Source organism: Trachypithecus francoisi, unplaced genomic scaffold, assembly GCF_009764315.1.
Source record: "Trachypithecus francoisi isolate TF-2019V2 unplaced genomic scaffold, Tfra_2.0 Lachesis_group2, whole genome shotgun sequence".
Lineage (NCBI taxonomy): Eukaryota > Metazoa > Chordata > Mammalia > Primates > Cercopithecidae > Trachypithecus > Trachypithecus francoisi.
This window is the reverse complement of record NW_022681465.1, coordinates 139,976,411-140,002,692: the sequence shown is the minus strand read 5'-3', so window position 1 is coordinate 140,002,692 and position 26,282 is coordinate 139,976,411. Positions and strand designations below refer to the sequence as shown.

The 26,282-nt window shown below is 42.7% G+C and overlaps 1 protein-coding gene across 5 annotated transcripts in view; it reads right to left on the bottom strand.

Annotated features, from left to right (window-relative positions):
* The window catches only part of G3BP1 (G3BP stress granule assembly factor 1), a 41,468-nt gene extending 19,377 nt beyond the window's left edge, over positions 1-22,091 (bottom strand). Inside the window, exons 1-4 of one of the 5 annotated variants that reach the window (XM_033180669.1) lie at positions 21,935-22,091; positions 6,008-6,150; positions 1,486-1,567; positions 841-1,014 (exon numbers count right to left, since the gene is read on the bottom strand). In XM_033180669.1, the coding sequence (XP_033036560.1) occupies positions 841-1,014; positions 1,486-1,567; positions 6,008-6,102 (351 nt within the window). In that variant the 5' untranslated portion in view covers positions 6,103-6,150; positions 21,935-22,091. Of the gene's footprint in view, positions 1-840; positions 1,015-1,485; positions 1,568-6,007; positions 6,151-21,291; positions 21,687-21,934 lie in introns of those variants that run through there. The other 4 variants (XM_033180670.1, XM_033180671.1, XM_033180673.1 and 1 more) reach the window with 4 other exon arrangements.
* Between the last annotated feature and the right edge of the window lie 4,191 nt (positions 22,092-26,282).

Here is a 26,282-nt window from a genome sequence, read left to right as displayed (position 1 = left end):
GAGTTAGAGACCAGCCTGACAAACATGGTGAAACCCCATCTTCTACTGAAAATACCAAAATCAGTCAAGTGTGATGGCACGCTCCTAGTCCCAGCTACTCGGGAGGCTGAGGCAGGAGAATAGCCTGAACCCAGGAGGCACAGGTTGCAGTGAGCAGAGATGGAGCCACTGAACTCCAGCCTGGACGACAGAGTGAGACTCTGTCTCCAAAACAAAAGAGAGAGAGAGAGAAAACATATTTAACTTTACAGTGGCAAAACCTAACTAATCAAAATTCATATCACAACTTAATGACATAATGTGCCTCTATAACGTGAGGCAATGAATGACACACGTAAAGCATCCTACAAAAAAAAGTGATTATGCTCTTCAAAAATGTCGATGCAATAAAAAAAAAACCAAAAGATTAAGGAACAATTGCAGATTAGAAGAGACTAGAGACATGATAGCTAAATGCAATGTGCAATTATAGATTCCATGTTGGACAAGGAAAAAAAATAACTCTAAGACATTATTGGGATAATTTCCAAATTTTAAATATGGATTATAGAATAATTATACTGCATCAACATTTCCTGAATTTGATAACTGTACTACAGAATGGAAGAGAATTCTTTATTCTTAGGAAATGCCCACTTGAGTATTTTAGAGAAAGAATTACACACATGGGGGCAAGTGGTGACAGCTGCTCTAGGTAAGGAGTGTATAGGAGTTATTGTACCATTATTCCAAGTTTTCTGTAAGTCTGAAATTTCAAGTGTTATTAAAGATATGTACAACTGTTCATTGTTTCTTTTTTCATATATTGGATCATTACAAAATAATCATTCCTATACATACCTCAGGAGCAAGGACAAACGTTTGCATGAATCTCCTCAAAGCCTGGTTGTTGTTAGAGAGAAGCCCCATCACCTGGACTACCACACCATCATTTAGTGTGGCATGAGCGTCAACATGGCGAATCTTGGTGTGGCAGTTGGTGAAGTTTTGTGACATCACTTTCCTGTGGATTTCCTTAAAAAAAAAAAAAATCAACTGTGAATGCCTTAAAATTTAAATAACCTCCAACTAAAAAAATACTTTCAACACAACACAGGTAAAGAGAATGTACATATTTAAATTACAGGAAACGCAGACTGTATTTTGATGTTTCTTTGTATACTCTATTCCCAGTGACCACACTTGAGTTTTTTAAATAACTGTTCTGAATTAACACTTTTCAAAGTTTAAAAAACATGACCCCCATGCTAAAGCCAATTATCTTCCAACACACACAAGCTTTATATCATGCAAAATTAACAAATCTGACATCACATAAATATTTCAACAAATATATTAATCAAATAGTAATAAAACACATCAACTTTTACTAAAAAGTTGAGAAATTTGATCCTCATCACCAAAACCTATTAAGTATGATCCACTTCATTTTTGTGAGTTATTTTCTACCTGCTTAACAGCCTAAATAAGGCTTGAAATGCTTACTTTCTGTCCGTAGACTGCATCTGCTGGCTTTCCATTTGAATCCAATCCCCCATGGACATAAGAAGAGTTCTTTCCATAAAATCTGTAAAATGGGAAGATGATTTACTTGTCATCTTCAAATATCTTGTTTTTTTTTTTTTTTTCATGTTTGATACTGGCAAATTTCTTTTTTTGGAGATGGGGTCTCATTCTGTCACCCAGGCTGGAGTGCAGTGATGCGATCATAGCTCACTGTAGCTTCTATGTGCCAGGGCCAAGTGATCCTCTAGCCTCAGCTTCCCCAAGTATCTGGAACTACAGGCACATGCCACCATGCCTGGCTGATTATTTTTATTTAAGTAAAAATAAGGTCTCACTATGTTGCCCAGGCTGGTCTCGAACTCACGAACTCAAACAATCCTACCTGCCTTGGCTTTCCAAAGTGCTGGAATTATAGGCGTCAGTCACCGCACCTGGCCCTGGCAGAAATGTGTTTTCTTTTTCATCTTTGTATGCAATCATCTCTCTATCCCCTACATGCCACTTGATCAACATCTGCTGAATGGGAATGGATCTGGTTCCAGGTTTCAGCGCAGGATGATAATGTTGGGAAGGATCTTGTAGTTTCATGTCAAGATGGCCACCAATACGTAAGTTCCTATTTTCACTCAGGAAGAAAATAAGCAGTAAGGCTGGAACAGCTATATTCTCCACAGACTTCAAGTGTCCTTTAATTAATGTATCTGAGAATAAATGTGAGCAGTTTCCCTTAAACACCTAGTTCATGCAAGTGGTTTTAGAAGTACTTTTTAATCACTTTTGCTGATGCAATTAAGAATGTCAAAGTCGGGCCGGGCGCGGTGGCTCAAGCCTGTAATCCCAGCACTTTGGGAGGCCGAGACGGGTGGATCACGAGGTCGGGGATCGAGACCATCCCGGCTAACCCAGTGAAACCCCGTCTCTACTAAAAAATACAAATAAGTAGCCGGGCGAGGTGGCGGGCGCCTGTAGTCCCAGCTACTCAGGAGGCTGAGGCAGGAGAATGGTGTAAACCTGGGAGGTGGAGCTTGCAGTGAGCTGAGATCCAGCCACTGCACTCCAGCCTGGGCAACAGAGCGAGACTCCATCTCAAAAAAAAAAAAAAAAAAGAATGTCAAAGTCAATTCCTCATAGTTTTCACCCATCTATGTCCTCCTTTGATCCATTTTCATTAAAACAATATTCCATCAGGAAAGCAACACACCAAAATGCTCTAACCCAGGGATAACCACTATTAAGATTTGACATTTGTCTTCCATCTTCCAGATAAACGCCTTTTTTTTTTTTTTGAGACAGAGTCTCATGCTGTCGCTCAGGCTGGAGTGCCATGGCGCAATCTCAGCTCACTGCAACCTCCACCTTTTTTTGTATTTTTAGTACAGAGAGAGGGTTTCGCCATATTGGCCAGGCTGGTTTTGAACTCTTGACCTCAAGTGATCCGCCCACCTCAGCCTCTCAGTCCACCTCAGCCTCTTAGCACACCTCAGCTTCTCAAAGTGCTGGGATTACAGGCATGAGCCACCATGCCTGCCCTATACTTTTTTCTTGTTGTCATGTTTTATGTCAGTTTTATTCTATGGGGTTGAAATAAATTAACCAAATGTAAAAACACTTTAAAAAAAAGGCTGGACACAATGGCTCACGCCTGTAATCCCAACACTTTGGGAGGCCAAGGTGGGCGGATCACCTAAAGTCAGAAGTTCTAGACCAGCCTGACCAACATAGGGAAACCCTGTGTCCACCAAAAATACAAAATTAGCCAGGCGTGGTGGCGCATGCCTGTAATCCCAGCTACTCAGGAGGCTAAGGCAGGAGTACCACTTAAACCTGGGAGACACAGGTTGTGGTGAGCCAAGATAGCGCCATTGCACTCCAACCTGGTCCCAACTACTTGGGAGGTGGAGGCAGGAGGATCACTGGAACCTGGGAGGCAGAGGCTACAGTGAGCTGAGATCTCACCATGGCATTCCAGGCTGGGTGACAGAGTGAGACTCCACCAAAAAAAAAAAAATATATATATATATATACACACACACACACACACACACACAAACTTAGCTGGGCATGGTAGTGCATGCCTGTAGTCCTAGCTATGTAGGAAACTGAGGCAAGAGGATCACTTGAGCCCAAGAGGTCACGGCTGCAGTAAGCTATGATCGCCACCACTGCACTTCAGCCTGGGCAACAGAGTAAGACTGTCTCAAAAAAAGAAAAGAAAAGGATGGAAGGGTAAAAACAGCTTAGAGACTTGTTCTACCACTTAATAGTCACGTGCATATGTACTAGCAAATTTTTAAACCCTCTGAGTGTACCTGCAAAATGAAGTTAACTCTCTTACAATGCCTTACCCTTCACTAAAGATTTTTGTAATGATCAGGAGGAAATGAGAAAAAATGTTCTGGAAATTTGAAAGACTTAACAAAAAACCCAAGGGTGGTGGCTCACACCTGTAATCCCAGGATTTTGGAAGGCTGAAGCAAGCTAATTGCTTGAGTCCAGGAGTTCGAGATCAGCTTGGGCAACATGGTAAAACTGCCTCTACAAAACAATTAGCTGACTGTGGTGGATTGTACCTCAGTCCCAGCTACTCAGGAGGCTGAGGTGGGAGGACGGTCTGAGCCCGAGAGTTCAAGGCTGCAGTGAGCTGTGACCTTGCCGCTGCACTCCAGCCCAGGAGACAGATGAGATTGACTCTCTCACTCTCTCTCTCACACAAGACACACACACTCACACACACACACACAAGACACATTTCACTGTCAGAGCACTGTCAAAACCAGCATTGAAAACATTCATAAATTTTATTTTATACCTGATAATCATGTAGTATCCAATATGTAAGCTGGTCAAGGTATAAGGGAAAAACAGTTCTGGTCCAGCAAATACACATTTTGAAACTTCTATGAAATTATTCTAACAAGGCCACATAAATAGACAGTTTTGTATAAAGTGACATTGTAAGAGAAAATAATAGAAGCAATCTATAGATCCATCAACTAGGAGATTAAAGTACACCACATCTCCATAAAAAACTTTGTAGCCACTAAAATTAATGGGATACAAATATTACCCTGAAAAGATGATTCCAGATTATCAAGTAAGAAAGTTAAGACAGTATATTAAAACATGTTTCTATATATAGAAAAATTGTTTCTGTGGTTTTACTGCTTTCATAATTTGTTTTAATTTTCTTTTCTTTTTTTTTTTTTTTTTTGAGGCGGAGTCTCGCTCTGTCGCCCGGGCTGGAGTGCAGTGGCGCGGTCTTGGCTCACTGCAAGCTCCGCCTCTCGGGTTCACAGCATTCTCCTGCCTCAGCCTCCCGAGTAGCTGGGACTACAGGCGCCCGCCATCTCGCCCGGCTAGTTTTTTGTATTTTTAGTAGAGACGGGGTTTCACTGTGTTAGCCAGGATGGTCTCGATCTCCTGACCTCGTGATCCGCCCATCTCGGCCTCCCAAAGTGCTGGGATTACAGGCTTAAGCCACCGCGCCCGGCCTGTTTTAATTTTCAATAAGCATGCATCATTTCTACTAAAGACACTGTAATTTTTTTTTTTTTTGGAGATGGAGTCTTGCTCTGTCGCCCAGGCTGGAGTGCAGTGGCCAGATCTCAGCTCACTGCAAGCTCCGCCCCCCGGGTTTACGCCATTCTCCTGCCTCAGCCTCCCGAGTAGCTGGGACTACAGGCGCCCGCCACCTCGCCCGGCTAGTTTTTTGTATTTTTTAGTAGAGACGGGGTTTCACCGTATTAGCCAGGATGGTCTCAATCTCCTGACCTCGTGATCCGCCCGTCTCGGCCTCCCAAAGAGCTGGGATTACAGGCTTCAGCCACCGCGCCCGGCCGACACTGTAATTTTTTAAAGCACATCAACACAAAAGTATGGTATTACAGAAACAGTCACGGATTGTCTTCAATACATTCTTATTTTTTACATCCACCTCAGCTCCAGCAATCTTTATACTTTCTTAGCCAATAATGCATAACTATACCTTTACATTTCAACTGTTATTTTCCAATAATGTACAAGTTTGGGTAACTTAGTTTAACTTTTAAAAATTAATTTTTGGGGCTAGGAGCAGTGGCTCATGCCTGTAATCCCAGGACTTTCTGAGGCCGAGGCGGATCAATCACCTGAGGTTAGGAGTTCAAGACCAGCCTGGCCAACATGGTGAAACCCCATTGCTCCTAAAAAAAAAAAAAAAAATTAGCCGGACGTGGTTGTGGGTGCCTGCAGTCCCAGCTACTCAGGAGGCTGGGGCAGAAGAATCACTTAAACTAGGGAGGTGAAGGTTGCAGTCAGTCGAGATTGTACCACTGCACTCCAGTATAGGCAACAGAGTGAGATTCTGTCTCAAAAAAAAAAAAATTGGGGGACATTTATATGCAAATAAGTATTATGCAACAACCCTACAAAGTATACGATGATGAGTGGGAGAATCTCAAAGATAAGTACCACATACTAAAAGACAGCATTAGATGATGCAGGAGAAAAATGTCTTACTTACCTATGCAGCATGTCTGGGGCCTGGTTCAGCAGTGTGTAATATTGTCTCACAAATTCCCGCCCGACCAGCAGGGGACTAGGCTTCTCCATCACCATTGCTTTGGTCAATTCAACCTGGGGGGAAAGAGTCAAGTATGTCCAAACCTGAAGGATCAAACACAGGGGAAAAGACCTAATCATTTAGCTGAAACCAACTCAGAGACAAGATCACTTCAGCAAGTCGTTTAAAACACAAACAAACATCATAAAAACAAACAGAACCCATAGACCAGTTGAGATTTTATACAAAGGTATTGCAATCATATAAATACAAAAGGGGGAAACCATTATGAAAAATTCATCATTATCCCTAATATTCAATATACAAGAACCTCAAAGGTATGTATTTCCAATCTACATCCCACTATAATTTTCTTGTTTTGTTTTTGAGACAGAGTCTCACTCTGTTTGCCCAGGCTGGAGTGCAGTGGCTTGATCTCAGCTCACCACAACCTCCACATCCCAGGTTCAAGTGATTCTCCTGCCTCAGCCTCCCGAGTAGCTGGGACTACGGGTGCATGCCACCATGCCCAGCTAATTTTTGTATTTTCAGTAGAGACGGGGTTTCACTATGTTAGCCAGGCTGGTCTCAAACTCCTGACCGCATGATCTGCCTGCCTCAGCCTCCCAAAGTGCTGGGATTACAGATGTGAGCCACAGCACCTGGCAATTTTCTTAAGTTATTAAACCCAAATAACAGTGTTCCAGTTATAAAGTTATAAGCACATTCTTACTTGAGGCAATATTAGACTCAAAGGCAATAATCTTAAACAACACTCCTTTGACATCCAGAGACAAACGATCACATTTTCTGGCCCATCTAAATCAGATAAACTTTTAGAACAGCATCTTTTAAAAAGAAACTACAAAACTAAAAATTCTAAATACGCTTACTACTTCATTCTATAATGTAATAAAAAAAATTTTCAAAATAAAATGGGGAAGTTAGCAAACAAGATGTTTACACTCAAAATAATACCTACTATATCAAAATTGTGATAATTTAAAGCTAACACCTTTGAGTACCAAGAAAGGCACCTGTCCCATAAGAAGTCCAATTATTGTCAGCTCTTACCAAAAAACACTTTTTGAGTTAAAACCCTGAAATGAGATCATCCCAGCTTTTCATTCATGGGAGAAGAGATAAAATTATCCCAAACTTAAACATAAAGGCAAACAGAGATAATGTACAGATTTAATTACCACAGAAAAGAAAAATTTTAGCTGCTTTTTTTAAAACAAGGTAGACAAAATAGACTGATCCATTTCTAAACGAGCAATTTGTGAAGATACATTTACTCTCATCTAGTTCATCTTTGCATTATTCTTGTATATCTATTCCAATTAGTATTTATTTCACCAATGCCTGTTATTGTCCCCAAAACTACAGCCACTAATATCAATATGAAGAAGGTTCCCAGTCATACTAGGAGTATTTCGCCTTCAGGCATGTGTATTGAGGGTATCAGTAAGAAGAATCTGGATCCTAAGTCTTAGGCTAATGTACTTTAAAAGTTGGCTGGCCACGGTGGCTCACGCCTGTAATCCCAGCACCTTGGGAGGCTGAGGCAGGCGGATCACTTTGTCATTAGCTTAACATTTTAACAGTTTACATCATTCTGCAAACTAGGGTCTCAATTAGCATTTAATTTTCCAAACAGATTCTACTTTGAGTTGAGACTGTCAACTTCAGAAACATGCAACAGCTGTTAGTCAAACCAAATTTTCAATACTCTCGTACTGAAGTTTCAACATTAGATTTGCCTCAAATACCCTTACAGTTTCCCATTTACACTGTAAACAGTTCCATTTGAGTGGCAGCTGGCTCCTAAAGTCACTCCTTTGATGAAAATAAATATATTATCTATTGATAATAAATATCCACCAAAGAGCTCAAGGGAAACAGTAGCAGAATTTTTTTTAATTCCACATGACTTAATATGTACTTCCTTTTAGTAAAAAAATTAAACTATATTGCTTCACTGCTTTAAAAAAATCTAAGTCCTAAATTAAAATAGTCAAAGGTTTCACAAACTCTACATTAGTCATGGTCAGATAAAACATACTGAATAAAGAATACAAACTTTTTCCCAAATATTAAGTTTTTTAAGAGCAGAGACCATTTCTTACCCAACTTTTTGGCCCCAAAACTTAATGTCTGACACATAATAGACACAATTTTTTTATTCAACTTTCTCATACAAAGAGAACAGGTTAGAATTTTATACTAGCAGAGTTGATTTCTGACCATCTAACTAACAAAACTGACTTATCAGATTTTCCAGCATTTAGATAACATAACACTGTTTCTTTAATTATTAAAAAATGTTGTTTGAGATGAGTCTGGGCAACAACAAAGCAAGACCCTATCTCTGAAAAAATGAAGAAAAAAATAATAGTTAAGTGTAGTGGCACATTACTGTAAGTCTCAGCTACTCAGGTGGCTGGGGCAGGAGGAATGCTAGGGCCCAGAAGTTTGAGGCTGCAATGAGCTATCATCACGCCACTGCAATTCGGCCTGGGTGCCAGAGCAACACCCCATCTCAAAAAAATAAAGTATAAAAAGAAACATAAATATAAGAACACTGGCCAGACACGGTGGCTCATGCCTGTAATTCCAGCACTTTCAGAGGCCGAAGTGAGCGGATCACAGAATCAAGAGATCGAGACCATCCTGGCCAACATGGTGAAGCACCATTTCTACTAAAAATACAAAAATTAGTCGGCCGTGGTGGCATGTACCTATAATTCCAGCTATTCGGGTGGCTGAGGCAGGAAAACTGCTTGAACCCAGGAGGCGGAGGCTGCAGTGAGCCGAGATCGCACTACTGCCTACTGCACTCCAGCCTGGGCGACAGAGCGTGATTCCATATCAAAAAAAAAAGAATGTTTAGGTAAGTTCTTCACTGATCAAAGACCACACACTGAAAGTTTAGTGAATAATTTTGTTATTCTCAGTTTAAAAAAATCTGGGCTGGACTTAGTGGCTCACGCCTATAATCCCAGCACTATGGGAGGCCAACACGGACAGATCACTCGAGGCCAGGAGTTCGAGATGAGCCTGGCCAACATAGTGAGACCCTCTCCTAAAAATACAAAAATTAACCAGGCATGGTGGCAAACTCAGGAGGCTGAAGCACAAGAATCACTTGAACCTGTGAGGCAGAGGTTGCAGTGAGCCAAGATCACACCACTGCACTCCAGCCTGGGTGACAGAGCAAGACTCTGCCTTTAAAAAAAAAAAAAATCTGTTTATTTGATCATTCACAGCAAAAAAAAAAAAAAAAAAGAAGGAAAATGTAAATTTTGGCAATTTGAATCTATATAGTGTAATAAATCCTAAAAAATTGTAAACCATCTCTCTGAAATCTTCATCTTTTCTGGCCCAAAAATAAAACACAAGCTATGAGAAATGTGAACATAATATCTCTTGAGAAAGAATTCTCACTCTTGTTCATCAACTCTCAATTCTATCAAATCTAAAAATAATTAAGCAAATTTAAACAGATAAGTCACAGAAAGGCCAGGCGAGGTGGCTCACACCTGCAACACCAGCACTTTGGGAGACCAATGCAGGCAGATCACAAGGTCAGGAGTTCGAGACCAGCCTGACCAACATGGCGAAACGCTGCCTCTACTAAAAATACAAAAAATTAGCCAAACATGGTGGCGTGCGTCCGTAATCTCAGCTACTTGGGAGGCTGATGCAGGAGAATCACTTGAATCCAGCAGACAGAGGCTGCAGTGAGCCGAGATCACACCACTACACTCCAGCCTGGGCGACAGAACGAGACTCCATTTAAAAAAAAAAAAAAGATTAGTCACAGAAAAGAAAGTTATGCCAGTGACTAATCCGCTGTTACAGACATGTTATGAAATCTGTGAATTACCTCTGGGGGGAATAATTTTTAAATAAAAATGTATGCATTATCAACGAAAGCACATGCTAGTATCAGAGGGGGAAAAAAGAAAATATACGCTAAAAATTTCCAAGATTCTCCCTCATTTATAAATACTCTAAGCATACTAAGTCCTTTTCTACAGAGGTTTTGAAAATTTCTACAATTATGGACTTTGGCTGTTCCTAATATAACAGCATACACCAATGCATGTTGAAATATAAATAATATTCTTAAGAATGATATACACTGATACCATTAACATCTACAAAGATCATGACCTTGAGTTTACCAGTTCTAACTGAACCATCCAAATTTAAGACAAAGTTTAAGAGTTATCAAAGGCCACCTTTAACATGAGTAAAATATGACAAAAGAACTTTGAAACTGAGTATTATTTTTAAATAGTGAATAAACATTTCAAAGACAACAAAAGGAAACCCCCAATATTTATTTAACCAATTCTCACTAGGGAAAATTCTCCAACACCATTCACTTGCTGTGACCTTGAGGTAGTAACTTAGTCTCTCTGCACCTCAATTCTAACGTCTGTAAAATTATAATCAGAATTATAGCAATTAAGTGTCTGACAGTAAGCAGGAAATGTTAGCTATTATTACTATCAGTATTAAAATTATTAACTATAATGAAGAAAACCATTTCTATATCCCACTCTCTTGTGTCACCTGGATGGGTATTTTCCTTATTCTCCTAGAGATTAAAATAGAAGAGTATTTCCTAAAGGAGTTAAAAAAAAAAAAAAATCGGCCGGGCGCGGTGGCTCAAGCCTGTAATCCCAGCACTTTGGGAGGCCGAGACGGGCGGATCACCAGGTCAGGAGATCGAGACCATTCTGGCTAACACGGCGAAACCCCGTCTCTACTAAAAATACAAAAAACTAGCCGGGCGACGTGGCGGGCGCCTGTAGTCCCAGCTACTCGGGAGGCTGAGGCAGGAGAATGGCGTGAACCCGGGAGGCGGAGCTTGCAGTGAGCTGAGATCCGGCCACTGCACTCCAGCCTGGGCGGCAGAGCGAGACTCCGTCTCAAAAAAAAAAAAAAAATCCCAAGCATCTAACATAAAACTTTACCTACCTTTTGGGTGAACTACAGCTGATCCTTCAACAAGGTGAGAATTAGGGGCATGGATAGCCCAGAATTGAAAATCTGGGCCGGGCGCGGTGGCTCAAGCCTGTAATCCCAGCACTTTGGGAGGCCGAGACGGGCGGATCACGAGGTCAGGAGATCGAGACCATCCTGGCTAACACGGTGAAACCCCGTCTCTACTAAAAAAATACAAAAAATTAGCCGGGCGAGATGGCGGGTGCCTGTAGTCCCAGCTACTCGGGAGGCTGAGGCGAGAGAATGGCGTAAAGCCGGGAGGCGGAGCTTGCAGTGAGCTGAGATCCGGCCACTGCACTCCAGCCTGGGCGACAGAGCGAGACTCCGTCTCAAAAAAAAAAAAAAGAAAATCTGTGTATGACCTGACTCCTCAAAATTTTAACTACTAATGGCACGTTGGTGACCAGAAGCCTTACCAATAACATAACGAGTCATTTAACTATTTGTAGGTTACATTATATACTGTATTCTTATAATGAAGCTAAAGAAAATAAGAAAATCATATGCAAAATACATTTACAGTACTGTATATGTTTATGTTGTCTGTTTAAAAGACAAATCACCTCTCTGAAATGGCAGGTAACCACAGCTGCAGACCTCAACCTATGGTACAAATCAAGCAATTTAATATTTCCCTGTAATGTCATAATTTTTCTGTTTCTTGGGAGTGCTTTCAGAATCATTAGTGATACTTCGTATGGGTCCCATGGTGTTATTCAAGGCTTTCAGTATTGTATTAGACATGATGAGAAATACTCAACGAAAAGAAATCACTTTTCACTGCATCCAAATTTACCGGAGAGAAGAACTGCTCGCATAAAGATGATTAGCATCACACAGTGCTGTAAGCAGATTGCAATATTTACAGGAGGTGGCTAGGGAAAAAAATTATAGTACAGTATATACTAAGGTTAATTTTATGCAGTTATAACTTAATACTGTATCTTTACATTTGTTGACATTTCTCTTGACTGCAAATGGTGCCCTGAATGGTCTCCAAGTGTTTGTGTGGGTTCATTTTGATACATTTTAACTCTGTAATAGATCTGTAATAGACTTGTGTATATTTTATGGTAGTAAATAACAGCATCCACATATATTTTATGCATTCATGACAAAGCTTTCTCTCAATTTTTTTTATTATTTCTAGGCTATTCAGTTTGTGAGCTTTTTCAAATTGTTACAAATCTCCAAAAAACAATTTCCAAAATATTCACTGAAAAAAATCTGCTTAAGTGGACCTGAGCAGTTCATACCCATGTTTGTTCATGGTTCAACTGTACTACATGAACTTTCAAATTTTCCACTTGATTCCAAGTTTCCAGATTGCATAGTAACTTTAAAGAAACTCCCCATCAATAATTGTGCTGAAGTTAACATAAACACGTTAAGGGTCTAAAGAACTATGAGCATTATTATCAGTCAAGCGTGGTGGCTCACACCTGTAATCCCATCACTTTGGGAGGCAGAGGCAGGCGATCATGAGGCCAGGAGATAGAGACCATCCTGGCTAACACAGTGAAACCCCATCTCTACTAAAAATACAAAAAAACTGGCTGGGCATGGTGGCGGGCACCTGTAGTACTAGCTACTCAGGAGGCTGAGGCAGGAGAATGGCATGAACCTGGGAGGCGGAGCTTGCAGTGAGCCAAGACCGCGCCACTGCACTCCAGCCTGGGTGACAAAGAGCTGGGCGGGCGGGGGGAGAGGGGGACTATGAGCATTATCTTCCAATTTTTAACAGACAAATGGGCAGGGAAACATGAAGGCAGACAATACTCCACCTGCATTTTTAATGGCAAAGCTCACTCTATAAAGTAGCCAAATGCCTTCATAGCCCATTTTTAGTGCCAGTTTTATAATAAGAAAATATATAATAAGAGATTAGTATGTATATAAAATGTATATAAAACTGCATACAAATCACTAAAAGAATAACCCAAGAGAAAAATAGGTAAATGAAATGGAGTTGCCAATTCTCAGGAAAGTACTAAATGGACAGCAAACTAAACAGAGTAAGTAACCAGGAAAATGCTATTAATAAATTCTCTCACTTCTCACAGGAGATACCTTACAAGACATGCACCAAAGTATTAAAATCTCAGTCAACACCAAACATTAGCAACTAAGTAAAAAAAGAGCCTGCAGGACTGCTGATGATGAAGTCTCAAATGGTACAACCACAGTGGAGAACAATTTTGCCGTTATTTAATAAAAATCAAAAACACTCTGATGAAAATCTTGCAGTTCTCTTCTAGGTACATATACAAAAGAAACTCACCCAAGACAAAACAAAGACACACAAGACAAAAACAAGTAACTGTCACCTTATTTCTAAAATACAACATTGGTAACAATCTACATGTCCATCAAATAAGGAATGGATATTAAGTTGTGGTTTATTGGCATTAGGGAAACCTCTATATCTAAGACAACCATATGAGGGCACTTTTAAGATTGAAAACAACTCCTTTTAGCCGGGCGCGGTGGCTCAAGCCTGTAATCCCAGCACTTTGGGAGGCCGAGACGGGCGGATCACGAGGTCAGGAGATCGAGACCATCCTGGCTAACACGGTGAAACCCCGTCTCTACTAAAAAATACAAAAAAATTAGCCGGGCATGGTGGCGGGCGCCTGTCGTCCCAGCTACTCGGGAGGCTGAGGCAGGAGAATGGCGTGAACCTGGGAGGCGGAGCTTGCAGTGAGCCGAGATCCGGCCACTGCACTCCAGCCTGGGCGACAGAGCAAGACTCCGTCTCAAACAAAAAAAAAAAAAAGAAAGAAAACAACTCCTCTTAATTGTGTCAGGTTAACTGAAGTGAATCAGGAGAGTCCCTGGCAAACTAAGACATATGTCACCCTATTTATGCCTGCCAGAAAGTGAGCACAGAACTCAAAAACATTATTAAAAAAAAAAATCAGTTCCCAAATATGTACTGTGTGATAACATTACATATATTTAAAAGTGTTTTTAGTATACGCAAATACCAGATATCGTATACAGATACACAGGCTGGACATAAAGAGACAAATGGATCCATGAAACAGAATGGAGTTCACTAACATATCCACACGGACAACTGTATTTCAAAAACTGCAAAGACAATTCAGTGGAAAAAGTATACTCTTTTCAACAACTGGTATTGAAACAATTAGATATCATATGAAAAAACAAAAACAAAAACCAGAACCTCAATTCATGCCTCACACCACATACAAAATTTAACTCAAAATGATTCAGTGTAATAAAAGTGTAAAACCCAAAACTAAACTTCTAGGGAAAACTTGCAAGACACTAAGCAAAGATTTTAGACACACTAAAAGCAAATGAAGAAAGCAAATTGATCATATAGACTTACTCAAAATTAAAACCATTTGCTCTGCAAAGACCCCATTAAAAGAATGAAATGGCAAGCAGGCAAGCCACAAATTAGGAATAAATATTTGCAAAGCATTTATCTGATTTATTTATTTATTTATTTATTTAAGAGGGAATCTTCCACTGTCACCTGGGCTGGAGTGCAGTGGTGCTCACTGCAACCTCCACTCCCAGATTCAAGCAATTCTCATGCCTCAGCTTCTCAAGCAGCTGGGATTACAGGCACCCACTACCACGCCCAACTAATTTTTGTATTTTTAGTAGAGATGAGGGTTCACCATGTTGCTCAGGCTGGTCTCGAACCCCTGGCCTCAAGAGATCCACCTGCCTCAGCCTCCCAAAGTGCTGGAATTACAGGTGTGAACCACCGCACCCAACCCCTATCTCTAATTTTTAAAAAACTCCTATCCAGAATATATAAAGTACTCTCATGACTGTAATCCCAGCACTTTGGGAGGCTAAGGCAGGCAGATCACCTGAAGTCAGCAGTTCGAGACTAGCCTGGCCAACATGGTGAAACCCCATCTCTACTAAAAATACAAAACTTAGCCGGGAGTGGTGGTGGGATGTCTGTAATCCCAGCTAACTCAGGAGGCTGAGACAGAAGAATCACCTGAACCCAGGAGGCAGAGGATGCAGTGGGCAGAGATGGCACCATTGCACTCCAGCCCAAGCAACAAGAGCGAAAGTCTGTCTCAAAAAAAATTAGTTAATAATTAAGTAACCAGTCCCATAAAATATGAGCAAAAGACTTAAAGATATTTCGCCAAAGAAATTATATGAATGCCAAATGAAAAATGCTGATCACTAGCAATTACAGAAATGCAAATTAAAACCTGTGAGGTACCACTAAACACCTGTCACAATGACTAAAATTAAAAAGACTGACTATACACACTGTTAGCCAACATACTGGCAGAACGGAAACCCTCCAAACATTGCTGGCGGCAATGTAAAATGGTACAACCACTTTAGAAAACAGGGAGTTTCTTTAAAAGTTGGGCATACATCTACTACATGATCTAAACATTCCCCTATCAAGCATTTACCCAAGAGAAATAAAGGCATATACCCATACAAAGACTTGTACACAAAGTTCAGAAGCTTTATTCGTAATAGTCAAAAAGCTGGAAATACAGCTTTTGTGTTTCAATGCCCACCAACAAGTAAACCAAAAAATTGTGATATACCTACACAACAGACTAGCACTGAGCAATTAAAAAAAGAACATAATGTATTTACACAAAAATTCTAAAAAATGCAAAGTAATCTACAGTGATAGAAAGATCAAGGATTTCCTGCAAGGAGAAAGAAGGGTGGGAGCAACAAGCAAGAAAGAGGGAAAAGGAATATGAGAAAACTTCTGGGGGTAATGGATAGGTTCACAATCTTGATTGTGGTGACCATTTCATGGGTATACGTTTTTGTAAGAGTCTGCTATGTCACCCAGGCTGGAGTGCAGTGGCAAGACCATAGGTCACTGCAGCCTCAAACATCTGGGCTCAAGTAATCCTCTCTGCCTCCTCAGTCTTTCGAGAGGCTGGGATTACAAAAGATGTCTGAAATTATCAGGCAGTACATTTTAAAAACATGCAGTTTATGTCAATTATACTTCAATAAAGCTATTTTTAAAAATTACCCCATCAATAAAACAGCCTGGAAAGATGTGAAAAAGATCCCTGGAAGGAAGGGAATGGAAACCCATATAGAAAAAAAAGGAGTCGACCGGGCGCGGTGGCTCACGCCTGTAATCCCAGCACTTTGGGAGGCCGAGGCGGGCGGATCACAAGGTCAGGAGATCCAGACTAAGGTGAAAACCCGTCTCTACTAAAAATACAAAAAAATTAGCCGGGTGCGGTTGCAGGCGCCTGTAGTCCCAGCTACTCAGGAGGCTGAGGCAGGAGAATGGCTGGAACCCGGGAGGCGGAGCTTGCAGTGAGCCAAGATGGCGCCACTGCCCTCCAGCCAGGGGGACAGACCCTCCAGCCAGGGGGACAGAGCGAGACTCTGTCTCAAAAAAAAAAAAAAAAAAAAAAGAAAAAAAGAAAAAAAAGGAGTCTTAAAGGGCAACGCAAATGTCAAATGTTAATTCTGAGTACAATAGTATTTAAGTGGTCTTTTTACTTTAATGAAGTTGTCAAAAACATCAAGGAAAACAGCAAGTGTTTGTGTGTACCAACTTGAGCATATATTAAATTTTTCTAAATTTTGTTTCAGGATTATGCTATGTATTCAAAAATTTGATATTTGGTTCTCTAAATCGTAGGAATTTAGAAACAAAATATTTTCCCAGAACCAGAGTAATCTGAATACAGAAGCCAATGTCTGTGCTTAGAGTGAGAGAAGTATCAACATCACTGGGCCTACTGTCAATCTATTTTTCCAAACTCTTCGCATTTACCACCTGTCACCGTCCTTCAAAATTCTTCCTGACAGCTCCCTGAAGAAATGGTTAATTCTGGACCTGAGATATGCAAAATACAAGATAAGCCTGAAATACCTGGTAATCAATGAAAGAAAAAAACATGCTTTCAAAAAACAGAAAAGACAAGGAAGTGTCAAAAGGACAAAAGAGCCAAAAAAAAAAAGCTGGAACAACATGAACAACAAAATAATCTGTGGCCCACACAGTGGCTCACACCTGTAATCCCAGCACTTTAGAGGCCAAGACAAGAGGATTGCTTGAGCCCAGAAATTCCAAACCAGCCTGGACGATATTTTATAAAAATATAAAATAAATAATCAAAAATAAGTAAATATCAGCAAGGATAATTGTGGATTACAACCCAAAGAATAAAATTAATATCGATGGTCTATAGTGATATAAATGAAAAAGTGAAAAAATATGAAGAATACACAAATCTTCCTTACAGGAAATTTATACTGTAGAAGGAATGAGGGAAATAAAAAAAAATCACTATTAGAACTCAACAATAATAATAGCAGTAATAATAATGGATCTTGTCTAAGATCCATTAAAATGGTAAAATTAATGAGGGGAACTTTATTTGCATGGCTTCAAAGCATCTCCCCCAAAATACTAACAGTAACTTCAATATATGTCCACCAATTCACATTCTCCTCCCTCTAGAAAGTAGAGCCTAATTCCCCTCTCTCCTTGAGTGTGAGCTGGACTTGGTGACTAGCATCTAAGGAATAGTATGTAAAGGGGAAAAAATACTAACCTGACAGATTAACCAAATCATCACGTTAAATTCATTCAACCAGTTATATATTATGGACACCCAATATGATGTGATAAGGGTAATTTCTGTGGTATTCTTCCCCCAAAAATCCGTAACTTCAGTCTAATCATAACATCAAATCCAAATGAGATCAAGTGTCATGGTCACGAAAGACAAGAGGCAAGACAAACTGACACAGATCAGGAGACTACATACAATGTGGCATCTTGAACTGGATCCTAGAACAGAAAAAGGACATTACTAGAAAAACTAAGGAAACCCAAATAAAGTCTTTCATTAACAGTATTTTATTGATGTCGATTTCTCAGTTCTGCTGAATGTACCTTGATTATGTAAGATGTTAACACTGGATAATGGGTATGTAAGACCTCTCTATTACAACTCTTCCAGAAATCTTATTTTATCTCAAAAATACCATTTTCCTGAAAGAAAAAAAACGTCAGGAATCAGAATACTTAACAACTATCTTTTATCTTAGTGTATCCCCTCCCCACTCTGAAGTTAAAACCTACTCAGGTTCATAAAGAAAAATCTTCATTCTTTCTCATCAAGTGAAAATATATGTTACAGTTAATACTAATGCTCATCAGCAAAATTCTTAAACCGATGATCAAGACAGGTAGATACACTCCAGGGAAATCTAGGCAACCTCAGAGTGCAGAAACAAGGGTATACTTAAGGCACAGCCTACAGCTTTGCATAAACAGCATATGGGAGAAGCCTGCAAGAGCAGGTAGGTGTCACATTCATACATTCCAGATTCAAAATCCCTCTAAGTTTTTTTAATTAAGGAAATAAGTTGGCTATAGTACCCTATTAGGTACCACATGCTTTTCAAAACAGTTTTGACAATTCGGTTTCAGAGCGCCAATTCACTTCTTAGTACAAGTATGGTAATACCAAAGATGTGTGAGAGCACTTTCAAAATACGCAAAGGGTTACACAAATACATAATGATGCTTTATATAGCCAACGAAGTTAATGGCCACCAAACATTACATCCCGACAAAGTAGATGTGTATACCATCCAGGAAGCCAAATTTATCTCAATCATCTTTAATCTTTACTTTTTATTAAGTACCTAAGATACAACACACATACCAAAAACGTATTACACGACAGACTGGCCATCTGACAGAAGAGGGACTCTATCACAAAGTCGCCTGAAGACCTTATTTACTAAGCTACAGGCTGTGAGGGCAATTTTTTTGAAATTGCTTTCCACCTTGTAAGATAAAATATTAAGACACTATTCATGTGTTAATACACTATTCATGTGGATGAATTATTCCTACTCTTAACCCTATCACCTGGTTTGCAATTTGGCCTTCCCAACTAAAGACAGACAGGATGTCCAAGAATACTTAAAAAAAAAAAAAAGTAAATAGCTGATTTCTGAGATGTAAAATTATAAACCTAGTTTGCCACCACATTGTGATCACCAACTACATGTAAGATAACAGTTGCTGAATCTAAATTTAACTCCAGGGCTTGGAAGGGCAGTACTGCACTACCAAAGATTTTTCCCACTTGCTGTTGACAAATTATTGGGGGGTGGACGAGGCTTCCTTTTTTTTTTTTTTTTTTTGACCTACCTACTTCCACAATTATTCAATCTTCTTCCTAAAGTCAGTAATAGTTTTGTCCAAGGACGCCAAAGCACAATATAATTAAACAAACAACATACAATGCCTATTTGAATTCTGAAACTTAAAAAAAAATCAATTTGCAAACTGTTAAAAGACCAAGTGGGCACTTTTATCAGACTGACAAAAATAAAAAATTATAAAATTGGCTTTAGTCACAAATGTAAGCTTTATGTTAAATTTTATATTTTAACACTAACCCCATCAGTCCTAAGGAGGATATAAAATTCACAAACTGTTACAAAAACTTAAAACTGCCTTCTGCCGTTCACTTTCTATGCAAAATACTACAACGAGTGGGAAAAAAAGAAAAACCATAAGTTACAAAAGAAAAACTGCTCTAAGTAGGTCACAAATCAACATTACCAAAATCTCCTAATGTTCCCTGGTGGATTGTCAGCTGAGAACAGCAAACTGAGTTAAACAAAGAACTGTCTACTTTTCTACCTGTAAGAGATACAAAAGCTTAGACTTTTCTACCGGTAAGCAGCTCCAACAAAACTGACGTATGACTTGGTAGGGATGTAGGGCGGCCTTGCCAAGCCTTACATTACCACAGTTTGCTTCAACTCACTTGTTCCTGATAAAGGAATGCACAAGTGATCAGCTGGAGCACCAGTTTGTGAAATAATCACGTAATTTGCATATTCCTGCCCAAGTGAACCATTTGCCTGAGGCCAGGAACTGTATTTTTTTTTTAATATTTTAAGTAGAAACTAACAAAATTTTCCCTCAATAATGCGTAAGGTAATTTCATTCTATTTTGCCTCAAGCAGTAATAAAATTAGCTGGACTCAAGCTTTAACAGTTTAAATGCAGATCATTCTAGTGTTTTTCCATTTGAAAACTTAGATTGCTCGTCTTTAAGTCTAAGTTAAAATGCTAATTCAATAGTTAACCAGTCTGTAAGGGCAGGTAACCGGAATTGCTACACCAGGAAAGTTCCAAGTAAATGTTACTTGGAACATTGTTATATTACAACGCATAACAGCTTCTCTACATAGAGTTTCTAGAACATGTTTATGGAAATGTTTATGTTTATAGAAGCGTTTCTATAACATAGGAAGATTTATTTCACTAAGCCAAGGAGTCTGCTGGCTTTTAAATAATCTAAAATATGGTAACTCTACTAGAAAAATATAATCTCAAGTGTCTAAAGAAAAGCATCCTGTTTCTGCATATACACAGGAACCCAGGAGTAAATGCTAAATAAACGGAGTGTGTACACAAACTTTCATCCACTGATCTAGACTGTCACAGTTGTTTTTTCGAAGACATCTCCAACACCAGTAATTCATCCAGGGTGACAAGCGCCACAGAGATCAAATGTATATCGTAACTGGGCGCCATCCTTTCCATTACAATTCCGTATTTTAACCCACAGATGCTAGTGAAATCTGAAACTCGTTGCTTTGCACCTCACTTCCTTCAACTATAAAGTTAATCTTCTCAAGGTCTTTCTCCAAAAGCCTCCTCTAATTAAAAAAAAAAAAAAAATTGAGAAAAAAAATTCAACGTCTAAAACCGGAGCCTAACTTCCCGCTGGCGGGAATTTCCCATCAGCAATCTGAGTTTCAAACCCGATGAGGAACACAGTCCATGTTCATTTGCACTTACTCATCGTTTTCCCTACTTTTTTCCAGAAGTTACTGTGGCGGCACGTCTACCCACGGCCTGTACGAATACACGTAGAAAAGAAGCCCAAACCCTTTTCCTTTGTCACATTCCCACTACCAACCCTTGTCTCCCTGGAAGCCCAGAACTAGCCCAAGTACAAATGCTGCTGCAGCCTGCTCGGCAGGTGGCCTTTTGAGGCTGATGCTGCCCCGAGGGACAAGTGCTCTGGGGGCAAAGAATAAAACAGGCTTGGGAAGCGGGGAACTCGGAGTCAGAGGGCCCGGCGTCAGCAAATCCCCGCCCTTCCCGTGCGTGCCTGTGACCCCGCTCTCCAGACCCTTGCCTTGGGCCGCTACGGAAAGAGGACAGCCGTACCCACCTCGCCGGTTCACTGCGACAATCGAACGAAAGGCAGAAAAGCGGCTCCGCACAGTGCCGGGCACACACCCAGAGCGTGGAAAGAACATTGGTTGTTACTATCACTCCGTGCACTCGCAGCTCCCTTTCCTCCCAGCAAAACTGAAGGCACTTCTGCGGCGCGCGGATCACAAGATTCCAGACTTTAGTACTGCACCCACCCTTAAATGAAAGCCTCCTTCTGGTCCGAACCCACTGGATCTCTTGGCCAGGGGACGAAAAAATTCCGCAGGCGCGTGGCGGAGAGGGTGGCGGGGGGGAAACGCTGGGCGCAGAGCCCCTAGCCCCCGAGACCGCCCTGGGGCCCGGGCGGCGGCCGAGGCTCACTCCCGCCCCGCGTGGCCGTTGGATGCAGCACGCGCACGCGGCGGACACGGCCACGCGCCCCAGTCGGGAGAGGAGGGGGAGCGGGGAGCCGCCGCGCTCCCGCCCGTCCGCCGCGCGCGCCTGCGGCCGTTGGGGTTGGGGTGGGGGTGGGGGTGGGGGTAGGGGACGCGCCTAGCGCGGCCGCGGCGAGCGCCACTCAGACTTCTCCCTCTCACAACTGCCGCGGCTCGGTTTAGTCTTCTGGCTGCCCTGCCCCGCCCACACCCCTGCGTACCTACCTGGTTGAGCTGGAGAGGAACTAGCTCTGCCCCGCAGCACCAAGGATAGCAGGAACCCCTCACGCAACTGCGTCCGCACACACGCGTGCTCCGCCGCCGGTCTATATAGCTGCCACTCACCCTAACTTGTTGCGGCCAGGTCGGGCGACGGGATGACCAATCCCGACCGCGTCCTCTGGGCTCTTCGAACAGCAATTGGGCACTTACTCGGGATGAAGGCGTGGCTCTTGATTGGCTTTGACTCATGCCTATGAGACTGTGAGGATCTCGTTTCCCTAGTAACAGATCGGCACTAAGAGCGACCAATAACCGAAAAGTACAATAGAAATGCGGGTGAGCAGTTCTTTGACTGATACCCAGAGTAGCCAATAAATATGCGGGGCTGCTCTTATTCGTTAACACGTCTTCTCCTGGGCGGAGATCCGTTTTCCATGCAGGAGCGGTTGCGCCACAAGGTGGGGCCCGTGTACTTTGGGGAAGTAAACCCCTAGCAACTAGGAGGCGGGCGCCCCAGAGGCCAAGACAGCCTGTGGCCAATCGCAATGCCGGAAGGAGCTGATAGACACGGAGGTTGCGCTGCTCGGAAGAGACCGAGCCCCAGGGCGACGGTGCCCTCTGGGTGGTTGTGAGGCTATGCAGGCTGCGGCTTCTGCCCTGTTTCCTTTCTTTCCCTGACTTGCTGGGTCCTGGCTCTGAGGTGTGTACACCGCCTTTTCTGCACAGTTTGGTACCTGTGGGGAACCAAGTGGCAAAGTTTCCCGGGTTGTTTTCTTTTTATTACAACTTTTTTCTTACATAGGACGGCCAAGGGCCTTGCTGCCCTCATCATTACTCAGCACTGTTGTGGGGCAGAGGAAGGAAAGTCGCTCCTGCGCCGCCTGCGGGCTCCCGCCGGAAGGTCGCCAGTGGAAGCGCCTGGGAGCGCGCCCTTCCGCCAGGCGCTTCCGGGCGGGTGCTGCGAGGCGGCCGCGGGCGTGTGGCGAGACTACCTTTGTGGCGGCTGAGGCACGGTGGTCCGCGCGTGCTCCAGTGTAGTTTGGGCCGTCGCACCACGTCCCGAGCCGCGCCACTATTGTTCAGCCTCCAATTGCCGTGGATGAGGGCTTATTCTCGTCGCTACGCCTTTAAAGGGCAACTCATCCCCTCCTCCTGGCGTCTAAGGCACTGGCGGGGCTGTAACTCATGGCTGGCCGGCCCTGCGTGCGTCGCCGTGGGCATTTTCTATGGAAATAGCTTTGTTTCCCAGCCGTCAGGCAAAGACACGCCCGGGTTTGTTTTCGTTCAGGCAGGTGACCAGACGGGAGGGTCTCCCGCGGAGTTTCGCTGAGAATTTTGGAAATGAAGCACGTGGAGCGCCTACGTAGGGGTAGAGAGGCCAAGCTGAAAGGAGCCGGGCGCTGGCCTCAGCCTGTGGGGAGCCGGCCGGCTCGCCTCCGTGCGCCTGGCTAGCCCGAGCCTGGAACTCGGGACGCCCAGGAGCGAAGTGAAAGCCCTTTCTGGTCTCTCAGGGCTCCACTCCTGCAGCAGCCCAGCTCCGTCGGAGTCAGTGGAGCCCCAGGCCTGGGTCTGAGTTGAGCAAGACGCTGCCCTGGCTCGCGGTTGCCCGGGCGCTCCCAAAACCAGGGAACAGGCCCCAGGAGAGAAGCCCCTGAAGTTTCCTGGAGCAGGGAATCTCCAAGATCCTGTTAGTTCTGCAAAGGAATCTGGACATTCTGAGGGCTGTGGAGAACCCCTGCAAAGTTTTTTAAAAGGTGGACTAAGAGATTGGCATTTCACAACATGACTCTTCAAATTGAAATACTAAGAAGATTGGCAAAACTTAACATTTACAGATTAGTAATTTAACCCAGGTGACCCGCGATGAGGGACATGGCTACCCTTCATTTTTGGAGGGAATTTTAAGTGATACAGATCTTTTTGCCAAGCAATTTTTTTTTTTTTTTTGAGATGGATTCTCACTCTGTAGCCCAGGCTGGAGCGCAATGATGTGGTCTCGGCTCTCTGCGACCTCCGCCTCCGGAGTTCAAGCGATTCTGCTGCCTCAGCCTCCCGAGTAGCTGGGATTAAGGGAGGAGACTACCCCTCATATCGTCTTATGCCCAATTTCTGCCTCCAAAGAAAGAAGAAGTAAAAACTAAAAGGCAGAAAGAAATCCACAGGCAGCCAGCCCGGCGCAGCACCCTGAGCCTGGTAAAGCTTGACCCCTGACCTAATTGATTTTGTTATTTATAGATTACAGACATTGTATAGGAATACACTGTGAAAATCCCTCGTTTTGTTCCCATCTAATTACCAGTGAATGCAGCCCCCAATCACATACCCCCTGCTTGCCTAATCAATCACGACCCTCTCACGTGCACCCCCTTAGAGTTGTGAGCCCTTAAAAGGGATAGGAATTGCTCACTCGGGGAGCTTGGCTCTTGAGACAGAAGTCTTGCTGATGCCCCTGGCCGAATAAACCCTTTCCTTCTTTAGTTCGGTGTCTGAGGAGTTTTGTCTGCCGCTCGTCCTGTTACATTTCTCGGTTCCCTGACCGGGAAGCGAGGTGAATGGTGGATGGTCAAGGCAGCTTCTTAGGCGGCTTAAGCCTGCCCCGTGGAACATCCCTGCAGGGGACTCCAACCAGCAGGAGAGCTGAGAGCGCTCCCGGGTAGGCATTTGCCCTGGTGGTATGCTTCGCCAGAGCAGTGTGGGGCAGGCCCCCGTGGAGGATCAACACAGTGGCTGAACACCAGGAAGGAACGGGCACTTGGAGTCTCGACATCTAAAACTTGGTAAGAGTAGTCTTTGAAACTTGCCCACTCCCTTTGAGTGGAAGTGTGGCCTGTTCACCCATGGCGTGCTTTTATTGGCACTTTGGTTTTGATTTTGATTTGAATTGCTTGACAGGACCAGTCTTAGGAACTTGCCCACTCCATTTGAGGGGAAGCATGGGCTGATCACCGACGGTGTGCCTGTACCGGCACTTTGGTTTTTGTTTTTTTTTTTTTTTTTTTTTTTTTTTTGAGGCGGAGTCTCGCTCTGTCGCCCGGACTGGAGTGCAGTGGCCGGATCTCAGCTCACTGCAAGCTCCGCCTCCCGGGTTTCCGCCATTCTCCTGCCTCAGCCTCCCAAGTAGCTGGGACTACAGGCGCCCGCCACCTCGCCCGGCTAGTTTTTGTATTTTTAGTAGAGACGGGGTTTCACCGTATTAGCCAGGATGGTCTCGATCTCCTGACCTCGTGATCCGCCCGTCTCGGCCTCCCAAATACTTTGGTTTTGGTTTTGACCTGGCTTGGATTCCTGGATACTCTGATTTTGGTTTTTATTTTGGTTTGGTGTAAACTACAAAAGTGTGTGTGTGCCCTTTTTACCCGTTCTTTGTTTTGTGGTGTGCCTGTGGTGTTGGTGTGGTGTTTTGTCTAGAGGAAACATGGGTAAGGCACAAGGTAAGCCCACCCCACTAGGAACTATGTTGAAAAATTTCAACAAAAAAAAAAGGATTTAAGGGAGATTATAGAGTACTATGACACCAGGAAAACTTAAAACTTTGTGTAAGATTGGGAGGCCGAGACGGGCGGATCACGAGGTCAGGAGATCGAGACCATCCTGGCTAACACGGTGAAACCCCGTCTCTACTAAAAAATACAAAAAACTAGCCGGGCGAGGTAGCGGGCGCCTGTAGTCCCAGCTATTCGGGAGGCTGAGGCAGGAGAATGGCGTAAACCCCGGAGGCGGAGTTTGCAGTGAGCTGAGATCCGGCCACTGCACTCCAGCCCGGGTGACAGAGCGAGACTCCGTCTCAAAAAAAAAAAAAAAAAAAAACTTTGTGTAAGATAGACTGGCCAGCATTAGAGGTAGGTTGGCCATTAGAAGGAAGCCTGGACAGGTCCCTTGTTTCAAAGGTATAGCACAAGGTAACATGTAAGCCAGGGAACCCAGACCAGTTCTTGTACATAGACACTTTGTTACAGCTGGTTTTAGACCCCCACCCCCAACGCACAGTGGTTGAGAGAACAGCAGCATAAGCGGCTGGCAGAGGCAGGGAAAGACCAGCAGAGAGAAAGGAAAGAGGAAAAGAGGCAAAGACAGAGAGAGGAAGAGACAGACAAAGAGGGAGTCAAGGAGAGAGGGAGAAAGACAGAGGCAAAGAGAGAGAGGAAGAGACAGAGGCAAAAGGAAAGTCAAAGAAAGAAAGAAGGAGAGAAATAAGTAGTTAAGAAAAAAGAAAAAAAAAGTACCCTATTCCTTTAAAAGCCATCATACCAATTCTAATTTGGACAAAACAAGGTCTTATGAATAGCAAAGGATAATTAAAATCCCAAACTTACAAGGTTTTCAACAAAAGTAAAGTTTGCTAAAAGTTAAC